The 19,251-nt window shown below is 39.6% G+C and overlaps 1 protein-coding gene across 9 annotated transcripts in view; it reads right to left on the bottom strand.

The window, feature by feature from the left end:
* The window catches only part of DPP4 (dipeptidyl peptidase 4), an 81,133-nt gene that overhangs the window by 40,110 nt on the left and 21,772 nt on the right, over positions 1-19,251 (bottom strand). For 5 of the 9 annotated variants that reach the window (XM_081581605.1, XM_081581602.1, XM_081581600.1 and 2 more), the window contains 6 exons: positions 18,401-18,481; positions 11,110-11,162; positions 10,924-10,996; positions 9,991-10,111; positions 4,745-4,905; positions 3,073-3,185 (listed from right to left, as the gene is read on the bottom strand). In XM_081581605.1, the coding sequence (XP_081437731.1) occupies positions 3,073-3,185; positions 4,745-4,905; positions 9,991-10,111; positions 10,924-10,996; positions 11,110-11,162; positions 18,401-18,481 (602 nt within the window). Of the gene's footprint in view, positions 1-3,072; positions 3,186-4,744; positions 4,906-9,990; positions 10,112-10,923; positions 10,997-11,105; positions 11,163-18,400; positions 18,482-19,251 lie in introns of all 9 variants that reach the window. The other 4 variants (XM_081581607.1, XM_081581601.1, XM_081581608.1 and 1 more) reach the window with 1 other exon arrangement.

Raw genomic sequence — 19,251 nt, 5'->3', positions numbered from 1 at the left:
AAACACTTCTTTGGTTGAAATATATTCCACAGAAAATAGCCACAGTGAGTGAGGCAGCCCTCACCATGAGAGCAGCATAGAGAACTACGAAGAACAGAGACTTAAGTATTCATTCATATAGGGTGAAAAACAAATCCTTAAACTGCTTAAGTTTCCTGAGCTCTGAAATTCACAACTAGGCCTCAGAAAGTGATTTCTAAGTGGGGAAATGCCATCTCTTCATCTGGGAAATAGCCGTGAAAAGGATACCATAGACAGCAGCACGTGGGTAATAAATGAGACAATGTGAGCAGAGCACCAAGCACAATCCCCGACCAGTACATCTTAATTACAGTATCCACTCTGGCTGGCAGACGGGGGCCTCTGTCCTAGTCCCAGCTCCCAAGCTAACTTGCTGTGTGACCTTGAGCAAACGTATTTACCTCTTTTAGCCTCAGATCTCTCATCTGTGCCTCACAGTGGTATTCTGAGTGTTTCTGGAACAACGATAGGTTCTGCTATTCTGAGACTCCTAGGGGAAGGAGAGGGCACGGGCACTGGGCCTGTAACCCAAGCAGCCGCCTGCCATTTGCTTATTGGCACCACGGTTGCTGGGTCCTTAAAAACATTTGTAAGATCCAAAGCCCCTTCCTGGGCAGTCCTGAGCTTTCGCATGCTCAGCCATCCTTTTATTCCAACGCTCTTCCTCCCCATCATGCCCTGCCCAATCTGCTCATTCTCCACGATGCCTTCTTTGATTCCCAGGGTCATGGAAAACCCATCTCCGCCTCCTCAGAGTGCCTCCTGACTTGTGTTTATGCCTCTGTCATAGGCGTTTTGGGAGTCATTTATTGACATGGTTTATATCCTCCACCCCATCATAAGTGTTGGAAGGCAGACTCACTCCTATGGACATCCATGAGTGTAAACAGTGAGGGCTTAATCAATATTGATGGGAGAGATGGCTGGCGGGGATCAAACAGTGGATTTTAGAACCTCCAGGTAAATTTATATATCCCTGGACAAATTCAGTGGAAAAAAACCCTTTTAATTGATAATTAATTTTCCCTCAGAATAAGTAGGTTAATACAGATCTTTTCTAAGCAAGTGAATGAATTAATAACGATAGAGCAAAACCTCCAGCCTGCCTGATGTAGTCAATGCAACCCTGAATGGGAAGATGCTTTCGTATTGCTCTGATAATAACTTCAGGCATCTGAGGACACCAGCTGAATCCACACAGAGGGAGAGGCATCTTGCAGAGTGCTTACAAGGTCTTTCTTTCAAGTCAGAAAGGTTTGAATACAGACTCCTACTGGGTCATTTTCTAACCTCTAGACCTCATTTTCTTATCTGTATCTGGCATATAATAATAATTATTGGAGGGCTTCCCTGGTGGCTCAGTGGTAAAGAATCCACCTGCCAATGCAGGAGACACAGGTTCAATCACTGGTCTGGGAAGATCCCACATGCCACGGAGCAACTAAGCCTGAGCACCACAACTATTGAGCTTGTGCTCTAGAAACCACAAGCCTCAATTACCGAGCTGTTGGGCTGCAACTACGGAAGCCTGAGCACCTATAGAGCCCATGGTCTGCAACAAGAGAAGCTACTGCAATAAAAAGCCCAAGCACTGCAACTAGAGACTAGATCCTGCTTGCTGCAACTGGAGAAAAAGCCTGTGCACAACAACAAAGACCCAGCACAGCCAAAAATAAAGAAATAAAATTTAAAAATAATAATTATTATTATTGGAAAGAATTACTTAAAGACTAATAAAATAAAGCATGTAATGCTCTGTGTCTGGTACATAGAGAGTGCTCAATAGATGTTAGTCATCATTTAGAAGCAATGACAAAACCAACATAAGTAATGGAAAACAGACAGCAACCTGATAGCCAAAAGTTCCATGCAATTTAGTGTTTATAGGAAAATAAAGGAAAGGCTGAGAATTTCAAACCACCAACGATTATTCAAGCAAGTGACATCTTGAGACACATCAGTATCATGGGGCGGCGGTGGTCCCTAAAATTAATCCACAGTTTACCTGAATTTGTCTAGGTCTTACCAGGCCCTGCAAAGACTCATGTGACCTGACCTTCCTCCCATACTCCCCTCTCCACTCAGATGCACTGGAATCTGTGGCTCCTTGCAGGGCCTCTATGGTACCATGCATGCTCCCTCTGTAGGGACTTTGCACCTGCTCTTCCTCTGCCTGGCTACTGCTCCCCCAGCTCTCCATGTGGCAGGATCTCCCCCTCTTCCTTCACATCATTTTTCACAGGCGTCTTATTAGAGAGATCTTCCGTGACCTCCCCCCACCATCACCATCACATCTGCCCTCCTTTGATTGTCTTCACATTTCACTGCCTCACATGATATAACCTTATTTGTTTACCTGGTTGTTTGTCTCCCCCGCCTTGAGTGTAGGCTCCATGATACCAGAGACTCTGACTGCTCTATTTATTCTGCAAGCCCACCCCTAGAGCCCCGTCCGGCATGAAAACTTGAAGTTTGTATTCAATGAAGAGTGTGTAGGGTCAGGCCACCCAAGATGGCTGTTCTCTTGCTCTCTGTACATCTCCAGATGGACCAGAGCCTGCTCCACTTATACCCTACTCACCTACATACTTGTTCCAGGCCCCAGCTAAAGGGGTGGTGAGGGGCACGCCCCTCTGCTGGTTTCCATGGTAACTAATAAGCGAAGCTGACATAATTCCTCCTATAACTGGCAATCTCCCCTTCCCCTCTGGGCGCAGAGCCTGCTGGCGTGTCCTGTCATGTCACCAGAGCACATGGTGAGATGTTGCTCCAGGACCTTGCTTCAGACATGTAGATCTCCCATCCATTAAACCACTGATGTCTCTGTTGCTGACACTGGGCTCTGTCTTTGGTCTTAAATGTGGGCAAGTGCAGGCCTTGTAGGCCTGTGGGGTATAGCCCAACAGAGTAGTTGAATGGATGAATGAATGATGGGCCAGGCCAGGTGACACCATGAGATGCTGCCATTGATTCTGTCATTCATTTTGAAAGTGATCTCCCTGAGAACTGTGGAATTGTTTACAGCATGAGCATTTGGGTCAAGAGTCTTACCCTATTAACACAGAACCAGGAGGAACAATTTGTTTGGAAGTTGCACTAACGTTCGGGCTGAGACTGCTGATATCTACAACAAAGAACTTTACAGTTGGATTCACGGCTCCTGCCTAGGAAAAAAACAATCACAGAATTGGTATTAATTTAAAAAATACATACAATATCATTGCACAAGTTTAAAGCTATACAAAAATGGCTAAATTATGACCATAAAATTATAACCAGACACTTTTAAACAATTTAATATAGATAAAATAAACTTAAAGGAGAGTCATGACATGCAACCTTCTCATATTCAGGCAGAAATACATAAATGGCTTCCGTTTAAGTAATGAATGTTCATAATTTAAGTACTTCAAGCAAAAAAGGATAAATTTGTTAAAATCAATTATTTTAATCTGTAAATATATCCTGACTCCAGAAAACAAGAAGATTGATGGCTAACCACTAGGAAGAATACCTGGGTTCAGCCAAAGATACAATCCACTAGTAAAATTAGTTTACCTGAGCCCAGAGCCAAAATGCTAATTAGGAAGCCAACATTTCCACTCCAAATTCAGTTTCACTACTTTGGAGCTTTACAGTCAATATTGTGACAGAAATCTATAAAATTATTTTATATATACACATAGATTTTCAATTGACAAATTAGAAATAATACAATATTTTTAGTGAGAAGGTTCTATGATTTTTTTTGCCAGTTTACTCTTCAAAAAATAACATTCCACTGAAAATACATTTCTATATTTAGTCTCTGATTTTTTTTTCTTTGAACTTCCTCTGTCTTCCTAAAATGGCAGCTCTTCATAAAGCAAATTGAACAGTGAGTTGGTAAAAATAAAAATCCCTTTCCCCAAATTGCTTACAGCAAAAACACTTCACTATTAGATTTTCCTATAAAAAAAAATAGTGTGGCCACTATTTTTATGACACTAGTGAAGAATCCTGGAGAAGGAAATGGCAACCCACTCCAGTATTCTTGCCTGGAGAATCCCAGGGATGGTGGAGCCTGGTGGGCTGCCATCTATGGGGTCGCACAGAGTCGGACACGACTGAAGCGACTTAGCAGCAGTGAAGAATCCTGGTCCCTTCCTAAATCTCCCTCTTCCTTGGCTTAATAAAGCTCTTCAGTTTTCATAAACATGCATCCTGGAGAGAGAAACAGTCTTGAAAACCAAGACGTGACACTATTATTCCAAATGTGGGACGTGTGAAATTTACATCAATGCCAAATTTATCACAGAACTACTAAAACTAGTCATGTATCTGTTAGTTAGTAATACAACCTGATATATAAGCATGCTTTTCAACTTTATCTAGGGCACAATCCAACTTCTGCAAATGAGATGAGCTTCTGATTCAATTACAGCCTCTCTTTTCCTCCATTCAAATATTTTCATTCCCTCTGCTTCTTTCAAAAGCATTTCCCCCATCTTTTTCAGCTTGTCATTCCTCAAAGTTTTTGGAGAAATTACAAAACCTTAAATCACACTCTTTCCTGGGATAATAAAAATACTTTAAAATTGCCAGATGCTGTTGACTTCAGCAAGAGTAATCACAGCAAGCTGTTGAAGAGAGACTGACAATATTTTCATTAGCAGGAAAGGATTAAATGAAACCATTCTCTTCCCATCAAATCACAGAACCGCTATATGAACAGAGCACAGACCTTTGGATATGGAATCTTCACGGTCTTTGGGTATTGCAGTGACTCATCGGAATAGAAGGAGTATTCAATCAGCGGGACTTCTGTGTCGTTAAATTGGGCATATGCTAAAAAAGTGCCGTTTGGAGACCACCACAGAGCGGAATAAGCACTGAAGACTTCCTCTGAAAAAAGACAGAAATTGTTCTGTTACAAGAAGTAACTGATAAATTGGCTTTGGCATTCAAAATATTGTTCTCATTAGCTTTAGTAATTACAGTAGAGTTCAACTAATGAACCACTTTGCATTTGCTGGGCTTCCAAAATCAGAGTAATACAAATGAATAAAAATAAAGTCTTCAAGGATAGAGCTAGATTGTAAAAATAAGTAACCCATTGGACCATTTTTGAATATTTAGCATACAATATTTAATATAAACTCTACATTTTTTCTTTATCTTATAATCCTCCTAAATTTATGCCACAAAACACACTAAAAGTAAATCTCACATAAGGGGCTGATTCTCCTTTCTAATTTTCAGTCAACAGTTTGTACTGATTCTGCAGGGTACCAGTGGGTGGTGTGTGGCTCCAGGCTATCAAACCAATATGGTACCCAGAGTTTACTCCTCTTGGCACAAAAGATGTGGGAAGAATGGATTTAGAATGGCAGGGAGCTCCATGAGACTCCTACCAAGGAGCTCCTCCTTTGCCTAGTCTAGAAACTGAGAACTCTCTTGGATTAACACCTTCCTCTGGTGTAAGAGACATGGGTTTGATCTCTGGGTCAGGCATATTCCTTGGAGATAGAAATGGCAACCCACTCCAGAATTCTTGCCTGGAGAATCCCATGGACTGAGGATCCCGACGGGCTACAGTCCATCGGGTTGCAGAGAGTTAGACACAACTGAAGTGACTTAGCATGCATGCACTGGTGTATCAGCTGATGGGGGAAGAGGTCAAAGACAGAAGCAAATGAAAGGAAAAGTTTTGCTTTCCTGAGCAATGTTGGACTCATCCTCAATGTCTGGCAAAGGTAGCTCTTTCCTAAGTTTATTGTGGAGTCAATTCATGGGACTTCCGATCTCTGGCTCTTAAAATGCCAAAACCTCTTTCATCAACTGGGAAGAGAGGATTCAAGTGGATTTGATGGAGCCTTCTAGTCCTTTATGCAGAGTTAATCTACACATTTCATATTCTTCTGCGAGTGTAAAGGTAAAAGCAAAAGCATAAAAACTTGAATCTTAGAATTAGGAAATCATTTTATCCCATTTTTCTGATTTTCATAGCCTCCTGACAAAAGTTTATTTTCCAGATGCTTATTTTCAATAACAGTGATAATCGTAGTACTGGCATCCACTCCAGTACTCTTGCCTGGAAAATCCCATGGACAGAGGAGCCTGGTAGGCTGCAGTCCATGGGGTTGCGAAGAGTCGGACACGACTGAGCGACTTCACTTTCACTTTTCACTTTCATGCATTGGAGAAGGAAATGGCAACCCACTCCAGTATTCTTGCCTGGAGAATCCCAGGGGCTGCGGAGCCTGGTGGGCTGCCGTCTGTGGGGTCGCACAGAGTCGAACACGACTGAAGGGACTTAGCAGCAGCAGCAGCAGCAGTTACAGTAATCATAATAATGATAAAATATAATCATTATAAGGGTGAGCAGCTGACATTTGATGTCTGCTGTCATGCACCAGACACTGATACCTGACATCTATTATTTCACTTAATCCTCATAATAATTCATTGTGCAGGTGAGCAAAGCAAAGCAGGTAAGCTTAAAGAAAGTCATTTACTTGGGAGCACATGGCCAATAGTTGCTAGAATCAAGAATGAATCCAGATTTTTCTCTTTGGAATTGATGTTCTACTGTCCATTCCTGCCTATTTCAGCACATCTAGTAACAGAAAATCTTCTACTTGATCAGGCAGCTTGCTCCTCCTTTGACTGCTTTATACATATATCATTGAGTCACACTTAAGCAGCAATTTAGAATTTACAAAACACTTATCTAATTGAACCCTAGGTGACTCTATTTCTAGACTACTTTACTGAGAGGACAACTAAAGTTTAGAGAGAGTGAGTGAATTGCCAGAGACAAGAACACAGGCCTTGTGATTCCAAACTAAGGGAATTTCTCACTAAAAACGTCTTCATATACCAAATCGATGTCTCATTCCCTGTGGCTTCTACTCATTGGTTCTAATCTCAGATCAAGATGGAATGACATAAAATGAATACAGTGACAGCAAGGTAATGGTTTGTAAAGTCACTTTTAAGTAAAGGTGGCTGCTGCTAAGTCGCTTCAGTCATGTCCGACTCTGTGCGACCACACAGACGGCAGCCCACCAGGCTCCCCCGTCCCTGGGATTCTCCAGGCAAGAACACTAGAGTGGGTTGCCATTGCCGTCTCCAATGCACAAAAGTGAAAAGTGAAAGTGAAGTCGCTCAGAGTTAAATGTTTTGAATTAGTAGCTGTTTAGAATACTGAACTCTCCCTTTCTTTCTTTAATTCTTTATTTTTCCTTTCTACTATTGTTTATCACAGGATATTGAATATAATTTCCTATGTTATACAGTAAGATCTTGTTGTTTATCCATTCTGCGTATAATAGTTTGTATCTGCTAATCCCAAACTACCAATCCATTCCTCCCCACCCCCACCCCAACTTTGGCAACCACAAGTCTATTCTCTATGTCTGTGAGTCTGTTTCTATTTCATAGATAAGCTCATTTGAGTCATATTTAGATTCCACATGTAAGTGATATCATATGGTATTTATTGTCTCTTTCTGACTTAGAATACTGAACACATTTTTCCATAAAGATGATGTGTCAAAACCATTATTATAAAACTACTCTGATCAAACTCAAAGTCCCAAGAATACAAGGGTCAAGGGTAGGGAGAAAGAAGAACAATGAAGGAAAGAAAAGATTTCCAGCCCTACCTGAACTGGCTGTGAGCACCTCCTTACACACCATCCTGCGATACCTCCCATCCCACCACAACTCCCATCTTGCCACTCTGAGTTTCCTTAGGCACCATTGGGACCTAGTTTCCTCCCTCTAAGTGGATATTTCATTTGCTCCATAACAATTATTTGCTGGCTTCTTTGTCTCTCTCTGGGAGCAGCAGTTGAGTAGCATTTGTGTCTGTTTCCCCAGCACCCGGCATAGCAACTTGTTGGCGGTTGGCACTCCACGTGAATCACACACCCCCTTGTCAACACTGCTGCCTCAGGGGGTAAGGAGTGCTCTTCTTCCCAAATTATTTCCTTGCCTATCCCCTCTCATCTGTGGTCTCACCAAAATTTTCATTTTCATCTCTGGGTCAGGTAAATGATATTCATACTCAAAAGTGACTGTTATGTAATTAACTTCATCCTAGAAGATAGAGTATTAACAAAGAAAGAAAGAACACATTTATTTATTTATTTATTTTTGAAAGAACACATTTATTAACTAAAAGTTGAAGTTGAAGTGTTAGTTACTCAGGTCGTCTCTGACTCTTTGTGATCCCATGGACTGTAGCCCGAGAGGCTCCTATGTCCATGTAATTGTGCAAGCAAGGATACTGGAGTGGGTAGCCGTTCCCTTCTCCAGGGGAACTTCCCCATCCAGGGATTGAACCCGGGTCTCCCGCATTGCAGGCAGATTCTTTATCATCTGAGCCACCAGGGAAGCCCTTTATTAACTAAAGTAAATAATACTCAACTAGAAAATAATGAAATAATGTGAAAACAGAGAAACTGAGAGAGAAAGCTATTTGGGGACCCAGGGTGGGAAGGGGGCCCAAGTTCCAGATTATAGGCTCCTCTGTGAGTGTCCCTCCCCAGCGCAACACATGGCCCTGTTTAGGTCTTGCAGCTTTGTTTGTTCTTTTACTAATGAATCTATGGATTCTTCAAATGCACTTTTTTGATCCCAACAAGTCTTCACAGTTGCAGTGGAGAGAGCGGCTCCAACAGGAGAGTGATCTGATATATGGAGAAACAGGTATGCTCTTTCTAAGTATGGGGTATTCGTAAATGTACAAAACCAATTGTAGGAATTTCCCTGTAGGGACTAAAGTCCCATTTTTAAAGACAGGCTCACATTGGAACTGTGAAGCCATTCTTCTGCTTGTGAATGGCTTAGTCATGAACAGGCAAAACAAGATTCCTTCAGCTATTATCTACCTTAGGAAGAACCTTAGTGTTGGGATGTTTTTATCTTAGAGATGCCCAGCTGTTCCAAGGAAGGGTGGGTCAGAGCTTTGGGAAGAGAATTTCTTTATCCAGCTCACGTTGGGTATCCTGAGATGCTGTGCTGTCCAAGAAATGTTAAGATGCTTTTTAATATCTAAGTGACAAGTGTTAGTAAATTTTATTATAAGTTTTAATCTAACACTTGTTTCTGGTTCATGGGAATCTATTTTTCTTTTAGAGTGTTTTCTGTTCTTACAATGTTATCCATTTGAATGAACTTGACTTTGAACTGGTAAGAACCAAAATTGAACCATGAAGAAAAACTAACTTTTTTAAGTATAGAGAAGAAATAACAGGTTAAAAAAAAAGGATGAGTCTTTAATAAGCATCATGCAATCTTGTAAAGAGTTTGGAATAGCCTCAAAATGCCTTTTCACCTTGGCAACTAGAGACACGAATACTGTTTTCCTAATATTTTATAAAACTCTTTACCCTAAAAGAGATAATCATTCTTTTTAACTTTTTCAGTTCTGTTATTTGAACCCATTTTCCCCCTAAGTCTAATTATTTTTTTTTTCTTCTTTAAAAACAAGAAATGGTAATTTGTCCAAGTTCAAATGAACCCAAATCCTCTATAAAAGGGGCATGTTCTTTCCCTGGACGCCACAACCTCCAGACAATGTTTTATCATCTTTTGGAATGTTGTTGGAGTTTTTAGTTTTCCTTAGTAACTTCTGGGTTAAGTAGGCTTGGTTTGAGAAACATCTGATGTTAATCTGGAGACCTTCATGTTCCAGTAAAACAGAAAAGCTACCTACACAGACAAGCCAGTTATAGCAGCAGAGCAAAGACAATGGGAGCATTGAAGTGACAGTGAGGATGTAGCAGTAACATTCACTGTGAAGAAATTCTTGGTCTGTGAGATAGATACCTGGTACATGAGTGCTAAAGGAGATTTGATGACCTTTTTAAAATACAACTTATTTTGAATGCCATTGAATTTCCCTGTTTCCAAAGACAAGTTTAACTGTTTTTGAAAATGAATAGATTTTCTAATTTGAAAAAGTTTTAACATTTTTACCTTCATAAACCCAGTCAGTTATTCCATTATAGATTACATCTTCTTCCCCAGTCCATGTGATCCTCTGACTTGGTGAATTTGGTTCATTTTTCACATAAATATCATTGTTCCAAACGTATGCCTAGAAAGATTGGGAAAAAAGATGGATACACAACTTGTTATATTTTATCCTAGAGTTTAAAAAAATTTAGCTATTATTTTATCCTCATATAATATTGGTAGGCAAGTGGAATGACTACCTTAGATTATTCCATTCGAGCAGGAGGAAGAGTCATTTACGTTCTTAAATGTGTAAGTATATATGCTATAATACCCAAATAATCCTAAACACACCCTTTATCTACCAAAAGGAAGCAGCCCACAACCACTGCTATTGAATAGAAAAGTGTATGTAAATTCCAGAAGACTGTCCACATCTATAGAATGATGCGTGCTTTGCATTTCTCTTGGGGAGGGGGAGAGCGGGGCTGAGTAGAGAGAAGGCAGCTGCAAGCCCAGAGTCAACTACAGATAAACAGTTTGTCTTCCTGTTTAGATTCTTCAGGACTTCTGACATTCTCCTAAGACTATAGAACATGAAGGTGTATCTACAGTGACATAAAAAAAGTCAAAGAACTAACAGAAAGTGGGAAAGCTTCAAAAAAAATTAACAAAATAAAACAGAACAAAACCCAAAATACAACAGGGTTAGAATTTGAGTTTAATGAACATTTTGCTAGTGAATAAACAATTTCCTAACAGTAGTTCAGAAACTTTCAGGAATTGTATTAATATTTACTCTGTTAGACTAATAAAATGTTATTTTAGGCAATAATACTCTATGTGATAGTGACTACAGCCTTCCTAAGAATCTGCTCTGTATCAGGGTTAGGAGCTTCTGCAAATGAAAGATTTGAGCCATTATTTTCCTGTAAAGAAGAGAGACTTACTAACCAATTTATGACCCACTGATGACCATGTGATCCACTGTGTGTTGTTTGGGATTCTCTCTTCTGTAATTAACTGCCTGGAAAAAGATAAAAAGAAACATTTCCAAGTGGATAAACCACAGTAGAATTTCTTTTCTTTTTAATTATTACACTAGAGAAGCATAATTGATTTTGAGAGGAAGTCACTGACCTTTTATTTAAGTCATAAATGTCATAGGAAGCTGTGTAGGAATGCCTCCATTGCTACAAAAGAAAATAGACATTTCAGGCTTCTGTGATTCTTGATAGCTTGACCACTTGCTATAGAAGCCCAGGTGAGAGATAAAGCCATATAACATTGTATAATTCTCATATTTTATATCTTATAATTTCCTATCTAGAGTCTTAACATTTTGGAATTAGAAAATATCTCAGAAATTATCTAGTACAAACTCCTCTGGATTTCATTTATCATTTATCTCTGGCCTTGCTTCTGCAAAGGATCACAGTGGGCTGACATGCCACTTTCTGTGCAAACATAATTCCCAGAACTTTCCACAGTAATGCTAAGTTCATCTGTTTAAGAAAATGCAAATGTTCACTTTTCAGCCATTCTATTGGCAAAATATCTTAAAGATCTCTAATTCTATTGGTGGTAGTGATGAGGAGAGGTGTTTACTCTCCTACATTGATTATGAAAATATAAAGTGCTATAGTTTTCTTGAAAGCCACTTGGCAATGTATATTAAAATTGAAACACACATGCACACACACACACACACACACACACACATATGTGTGTGTGTATATATATATATACACACACGCACACTGGAGAAGGGAAAAGCTACCCACTATAGTATTCTATAGTATAGTCCATGGGGTTGCAAAGAGTCAGACACTACTGAGCGACTTTCACTTTCACTTTCATACACACACCATCAATATTTTAAATAACCATCTCAATAAGATAAAAAATGAAAAGAAAACTAAAAGCAAAGAAATTAGAAGAAGAGAAATAATAAAGGTAAAGTGTTAGTTGCTCAGTCATGTCCAACTCTTTGTGACCCCATGAACTGTAGCCTGCCAGGCTCCTCTGTCCATGGGATTTTCCAGGCAAGAACACTGGAGTGGGTTGCCATTTCCTTTTCCAGGGGATCTTCCTGACCCAGGGATTGAACCCAGGTCTCCCGCATTGCACACAGACTCTACCTTCTGAGCTACCAGGGAAGCCTAATAAAGGTAAAAGCAGTAATCGAATAGAAGAAAATACAATAGAGAAAAATCAAAAAAGCTAGAAACTGGTTCTTTGAAGACACTAGTAAAATTACTAACAGAGAGTAAGAAAAAAAGTATGAATGAATATATCAGAAATAACAAATGGGATACCACAACAAGCTCTGTGTATGTATGTGCTCAGTCGCTCAGTTTTATTTGACTCTTTGCAGCCCCGTGGACTGTAGCCTGCCATGTTCCTCTGTCCATGGGATTTTCCAGTCAAGAATACTGGAGTGGGTTGCCATTTCCTTCTCCAGGGGATCTTCCTGACCCGAGGATGGAATTTGTGTCTCCTGCATTGACAGGCAGATTCTTTACCACTAGTGCCACCTGGGAAACCCCACAACAGGCTCCACAGACAGTCAAAGATTGTAAGACCTTATGTTAAATGTGTTTTAGCCATACACTTTTTTAAAGAGTTTTTTGATATGCCATTTTAAAAGTCTTTATTGAATTTGTTACAACACTGTTTTTAATGTGTTGGTTTTAGGCTGTGAAGCATGTGGGAATCCTAGCTCCCTGACCAGGGATTGAACACCTCACTTCCCCAAATTGGAAGGTGAAGTCCCAACCACTATATGTTTACCTCTAGGAGTATGGTAGGGAAGACAGACATACAGACAAGTAATTAAAAAAAAAAAATTAAGATATTTTTCTTTGCTTAAGAGAAAATAAAAAAAGATTTTTCCCTTGTATGTATGGTAGGGAAGGTCCTGTCCATACGTTTTAAAAGTAGGATAAAAGGACAAATTCCTTGAAAAATGAGTTATCGAAAGTAAGATGAAATTGTGAATCTGAGTAGTTTTACATCTAATAAACACCTGAATCTATAAATAACCTCTGTACAAAGAAAACTCCCAGCTCAAATAATTTTGCCAGAAAACTCCTTGTTATTTATCTGAATGAGTTGAAAACTTATACCTACGTAAAACTGACACACAAATTTTTACAGCAACTTTATTCATGTTTGCCAAAACTTGGACATAACCAGTCATGCAGACGATGGAATGTTATTCAGCAACAAAAAGAAATGAGCCAGAAGACATTAAAAGAGATGGAGGAAACTTAAAAGCATATTGCAAAGTGAGAGAAGCCAATCTTAAAATGCTACGTAGTGTATGGTTTCAACCATGTGACATTCCGGAAAAGACAAAATGACAGAGAGTAAAGATCAGTGGTTCCTAGGGGTTCATGTGAAGGAGGGAGAAACTGGTAGAGCACAGAGGATTTTTAGGAAAAATGAAAACATGTCCAACACAGAGGGTAAACCCTAATGTAAACTATGGACTTTAATACATACAGACAAGTGTTCATGTTTGCCAAAACATGAATAAATCTGCTGTAAAAATTTTGTGTGTAGGTTTTTTTGCATAGGTATAATTTTTAGCTCATTTGGATAAATAACAAGGAATTTGCTGGTAAAATTATTTGAGCTGAGAGTTTTCTTTGTACAGAGGTTATTAATGGATTAGTATGATACTAATAATGTAATGACAGATAAAAGTCATTATATATTATACATTTGTCGAAACTCATAAGATGTACAACACAGAGTAAACCCTAATGCAAATGACGGACTCTAAAAATAATGTGTCAGTATGGGCTCATCAATTGTAACAAATGTACTACTACATTAACGCAAAATGTTAATAATAGCAAAAATAACAGGAATGGAGTGGAGGGGTAATAATGAAGTATGTGGAAACTCCCTGAACTTTCCACTCATTTTCTGTAAACTTAAAGCTGCTCTAAAAAATAAACTCTATTAATTCAAAAAATAAATGAATTAGAGCCATAACAGATGACTTGGAAGAATATCCACATGGTATGTCTGAGTGAGAAATGCAATTTACAGAAAAGTATGGAAAATATGATTCCATTTTTATAAAATAAGCAATAACTAAAAAGAAATTCTATCTTCATAGAATTAAGTGAATAAACAAATATAAAACATAGAGGGATAGATTCTCAACATGGGATACCTGGGAAAAAGGCAGCGAGATGAGGAGTAGTTGTTGGTTAGTCACTAAGTCGTGCTGAATCTTTGCAACCCCATGGACTGCAGTGAGGAGCCCACAAGGCTCCTTTGTCCATGGGGATTCTCCAGGCAAGAATACTGGAGTGGGTTGCCATTTCCTTCTCCAGGGGATCTTCCCGAGCCAGGGACCGAACCCATGACTCCTGCATTGGCAGGCTGATTCTTTACCACTGAGCCACCTGGGAAGCCCATGAGGAATAGAGGGCCAAGCAAAAAAAAAAAAAAAATGGAGAAACAGTGAGATTGAAGGTTTTTAAAAAATATGATCACATTTGCATTTATGAAAAATAAATGTTTATATGAGGATGCAGATATTAAAAATATTTTTAAAAAATTACTTGCCTATATATCTGTTTTTCCTACCATATTCCCAGAGGTAAGAAATTGTGTCTTATTCAGCTTTAAACACCGGGAGTCTGTTCTAGCACAAGCCACATAGGATATATTCAAGAAATAAACCAAACTAAAATAATTAAATGTTATCTATGAGGCTGAAATAATGAAGTGGGTAGCCCAAGGACCCTGAGCTGTATTGGCAGAGCTGAGACACAAGTCAGGCTCCTAATCTTGAATAATATTGCCCACTCATCATTTATCACCCTCCTATCCTCTCATGTCAACAAATATTTATTAAGTCTCCTCTTTTTGCAAGTCATACATTTCTTTTTGAATCCTCGATTATTTTGACACACTCCATGCTTGTTTCTGGGAAACCTCAGAGTATAATGCTCGCTAGAGCCAAAAATTGTGGTACAGGCTAAAAATATTAAGAGATTTAAGAAGTTTTGAGATCATTTCAGGATGACAGATCTATCAGGGGCTGTAAAGGGAAATCCAAGATGTTTGTATATTCACTTCATCTTTTGAAACAGACTCATCAGTCTATTTAGGCTATAAACATTGGCACCTATCCTCTTGATTAGGCATTAATGGATAAGACAGGCTCCCTCTTTTTAAGGAGCTCATAGTTGAATGGGGGATATGGAGACATAAACTACTGGAAAAGAATCACAGAGCACGCAATGGAGATGGGTGGGGAAAGGCAGGAATCAAATTAGGAAGTGGGGAGGCCGAGAGGCTTATAGAAAAGGTGATTATTGGTCTCAGAGGGCTGCCACACAGAGAAGGGCAAAAAAAGCATCATGGCAGAGAGAGGTTCAAGGACAAAGATGGGAATGATCATGTTTAAGAACACAAGCTTTGGAGTCTTCTAACCTGGACTCAAGTCTTCATATAGACTGAATCTTTGTATCTTCTCCTTTCCCCAATTCATATGTTGAAACTTTCACTCCTAACGTGATAGTATTCTGGAGATGGGGCCACGATGGAGTGACTAGGTTGTGAGAGGGGGAAGCCTTCATGAGTGGGATTCTTTTCCTCATATATGAGTTTCCTTGGCCCTTCCACCATGTGAGGGCACTTGGAGAAGATGGCCAACTATGACCTAGAAAGTAGGACCTTGCCAGACACTGAATCTGGTGCCACCTTGATTTTGGACTTCTCGGCCTCCAAAACTCTGAGAAACAAATTTCTGTTATTAAGTCACCCAGTCTGTGGTGTTATAGTGACCCAAATGGATGAAGACAAGTTTCTAATATGTAATATCAGACAGGTTTCTTTTTAAGCTCCAGTTTTCTCTTTAGGAAGATGAGGATAGTGACAGAAACAATCTTGGGAACGTGAGACTGCATGTGAAGTATGAACACGTCACAGATGATGCAACTATTATTGTCTGTACAGCATTAGGCAAAGAGGGGAGATGCTATGAGAACATCTGTACTAGGCTGCATGGTACTTATTTATTTACATTCTCATTCACTCACTCACTTATCTTTTTATAGCCACAACTTAAAAGTAAGAATTGATCTTTCTGAATGTGCTGGCTCAGTCATGGAGAAGCCACATGGCAGGGTCTAAAGAACACTGGAGATATATTTCCAGAGAAATGGAATAAAACTAGACTTTTCTTTGTTCTGGATATGTTTCTTGAATACTGGAGTGGGTAGCTGATCCCTTGAATACAGGAGTGCGTAGCCAATCCCTTCTCCAGGGGATCTTCCTGACCCAGGAGTGAAACCAGGGTCTCCTGCATTGCAGGCGGGTTCTTTACCAGCTGAGCTACCAGGGAAGCTTGTATCGCTCCAGAGTCCTTAAAATTACCATGGCTATGTTGAGTCAGATGACCTGGGGTAGGTTGTAGGTATCTGCATTTTAAAAAACCTCCCCAGGTGATCCATTGTAAACACTGGCCAAGAGTGGTGAATGCAGGGTGGGGGGAGGGGGGAGTTCAGAAGGGCAGACTGAGTTCCAATCACCCAGGCTTCTCAGGTTGCCTTGGTTAGAGTTTGGTTTTTATTCTGAAAGTGATGAGAAGCTACTGATCACAAGAGTTGAAGCATAGGCACGACATAATCTAACTTAGGTTTTAAAAGGAGCATGGATACTCTTGGGAAACATGGATGGCAGGATGAAGGGGACAGAATGAAAACAGCAAAAGAAGTTAAGTGTGCATGAAAACTTCAGTGACACAACAAATACAAATTGCCAATGATGGTTGTCCAGCAAGGTCTACCCATGAAATATATCTGTTAGTACATATCACATGGCACTTGTTGAACTTGGCGAAAGAATAAATTGAGCTGGTATTTACCTTGCTGTTTCTATCTTAACTTCACAGTTGTTATATGTTTGACTTTAACATGGGAAATTGTTAACCAGGGATTCTCAACCCTGGTTGCTCGTTAAAATACTCTGCATGTTAAAAAAAAAATTCATGCCAGCTTCACCCCCAGAGACTTCACTTTATTGACCTGGGGATTGGACCTGGACACTTGGGAGTTTTTAAAAGCTTCTAACATGATTTTAATCTGTAGATAGCAATAAGAACCACTGAATTAAACAAATACTAATTCATTAATTGGAAACAGATGTGTTACAGTTGGCACAGACTTCTGATTAGTTCCTGGTGGACTGGTTTAGCAGGACCTAGTCAGCAAGTCTTCATGCCCAGGAAATGGAGCCCAGCACAATGAACCAGGGTAAATATGATTGGGAATCACCATCCTCAAATGGGAAATGGAGTATGGGATGGTTTGCATGACCTGAGTACAGCAGGGATGGTGTGAGATAAGACCACTCAGTATTTACTCTTTATCCCAGAAAAGAAAGGCAGAGGTCATGATCTCCAGCTTTGTATTTTGTTTTCAAGCAGAATCTCTCTACAGGTTTCTAATCTTTCTTGTATGTTTCAAAACTTCTCATGCTCAACAGCCATGGCCAAATCCATGAATAATCAAAAAGCTGTAGTTACAGTCATTGGTGATTGGCAGCCACCCTAAACATGAAAGTGTTAGTTGCTCAGTCGTGTCTGACTCTTTGTGACCCCATGGACTGTAGCCCACCAGGCTCCTCTGTCCATGGGATTGTCCAGGCAAGAATCCTGGAGTGAGTAGCCAATCCCTTCTCCAGGGGATCTTCCTGACCCAGAGACTGAACCTGGGTCTTCTACATTGCAGGCAGATTCTTTACCATCTGAGCAATAACTTAGTGACTGAGCAACAACAACAACAACAACTAAACATGAAAACGATGTGTGATTAGGCTGAAACCTCTCCTGAAGGTGTGAGAATCTGATGTTGGGCTGTGCGACAGGAGGAAGCTCAGTGCTCCCCACAGGGCGCTGGTGACTGCTGCCGAGCCTGCCCCATAGGAATGGTTTGTATATGGTGGGACCTGAGGGCTGAGAGGTGGTCTGAGTCACTTCACAGAATCTCTTCTGGAATGAGACATTTAATTGTTTTTAAAGCAAATAATTGAGAGTCTTACTATTTGTCAGACAAGGGAAATAAAACAGTCTATTACCAGATATTACACATCAGACATGAAAACTTACTCTTAAATTATAAGTTCTATTTATTAACTTATAGTTTTAGTCTATATCTATAATATTACTTAAACTTTTTAGTATTTGAAAACCCTAAAAATGAATGTTTTAAAACACTCATTAGATTTATCTTTTTTGAAGGAGAATGACCATTTCTTCTTTTGATACTGAATTAATGAATTTTTAGAGCCTATTGCTTGACTTAGGTAACAACCTTAAATATTCATAAACTTGAGATTGGTTATAAAATAACACACTCACAGGATTCTTTAAATGTCACAGTAAAAAAAGCATTTCTTTTACCTTCACATAGTTGTATTCGAAGAGAATATATTGTCTATCTGGAGAAACTGAATAATCATTTATAGAATGTCCAAATTCATCCTGTCAAATCAAGTAGAAAGAAGAACAGTTGAATGATTCCATTTAACTGCTATTGTTGAGTACCTACTATGTGGAGGGTATGGTTCTGGATTTGTGTCTTGTACTTTGGGAGGTTCCAGTCTAGAAGAGGGGGCACATTCCCCTACACAGATGACCATGAGGCAAGGTGGATGGTGATCAAGGTTAGAGAGTCAGGGAGGGAAGGATTAATTTTAAGCAAGGAAGATGGCTATGAGGGTGGGGATCAAAAACAGACAGAGAACTTTCTCAGGAGGGGAAATGGCAAGAGTATAAACCCAGATGTGGAAAGGGCATGCATATTTAGAGATTGCCTAAGCGTAATCTGAATTCAGTATAGGGTGTGTCAGACAAAGAGAGGACACACAATTAGAAAAATAGGTAGTGTCTAAATATAAGAAATGGAGCTATGAACTACTTCTTGCACATGGATGTGACAGAATCTTATCTGCCTTGTCCAAAGATGCTCTGGCAACCCAGTGGCTAAGATAAGATGAGAGAGGAGGGGTTGCATTAGCCTTGGACTTGGGCAATGTTGTGTTCTGATTTACAGAATGGAGAGAGGGATACACGTTATAATATAGTACTCACTGTCACAAAATTAATCAAGGCTTTCAACCAGGGCTATACAGTGGAAATGGAAATCTGAGAGACACTTGACATCACAAGAAAGAACTGATAGGGTTTATTGAGCAGCTAAATAAGGGGGATAACAGAGGACTCAAGGAGGATTCTGAGATTTCTAGCTTAAG

The sequence above is a fragment of the Giraffa tippelskirchi genome, chromosome 3 (assembly GCF_054371585.1).
Source record: "Giraffa tippelskirchi isolate mGirTip1 chromosome 3, T2T-mGirTip1v1.2.pri, whole genome shotgun sequence".
NCBI classification, from domain to species: domain Eukaryota; kingdom Metazoa; phylum Chordata; class Mammalia; order Artiodactyla; family Giraffidae; genus Giraffa; species Giraffa tippelskirchi.
This window is presented reverse-complemented; position numbering and strand designations above follow the sequence as displayed.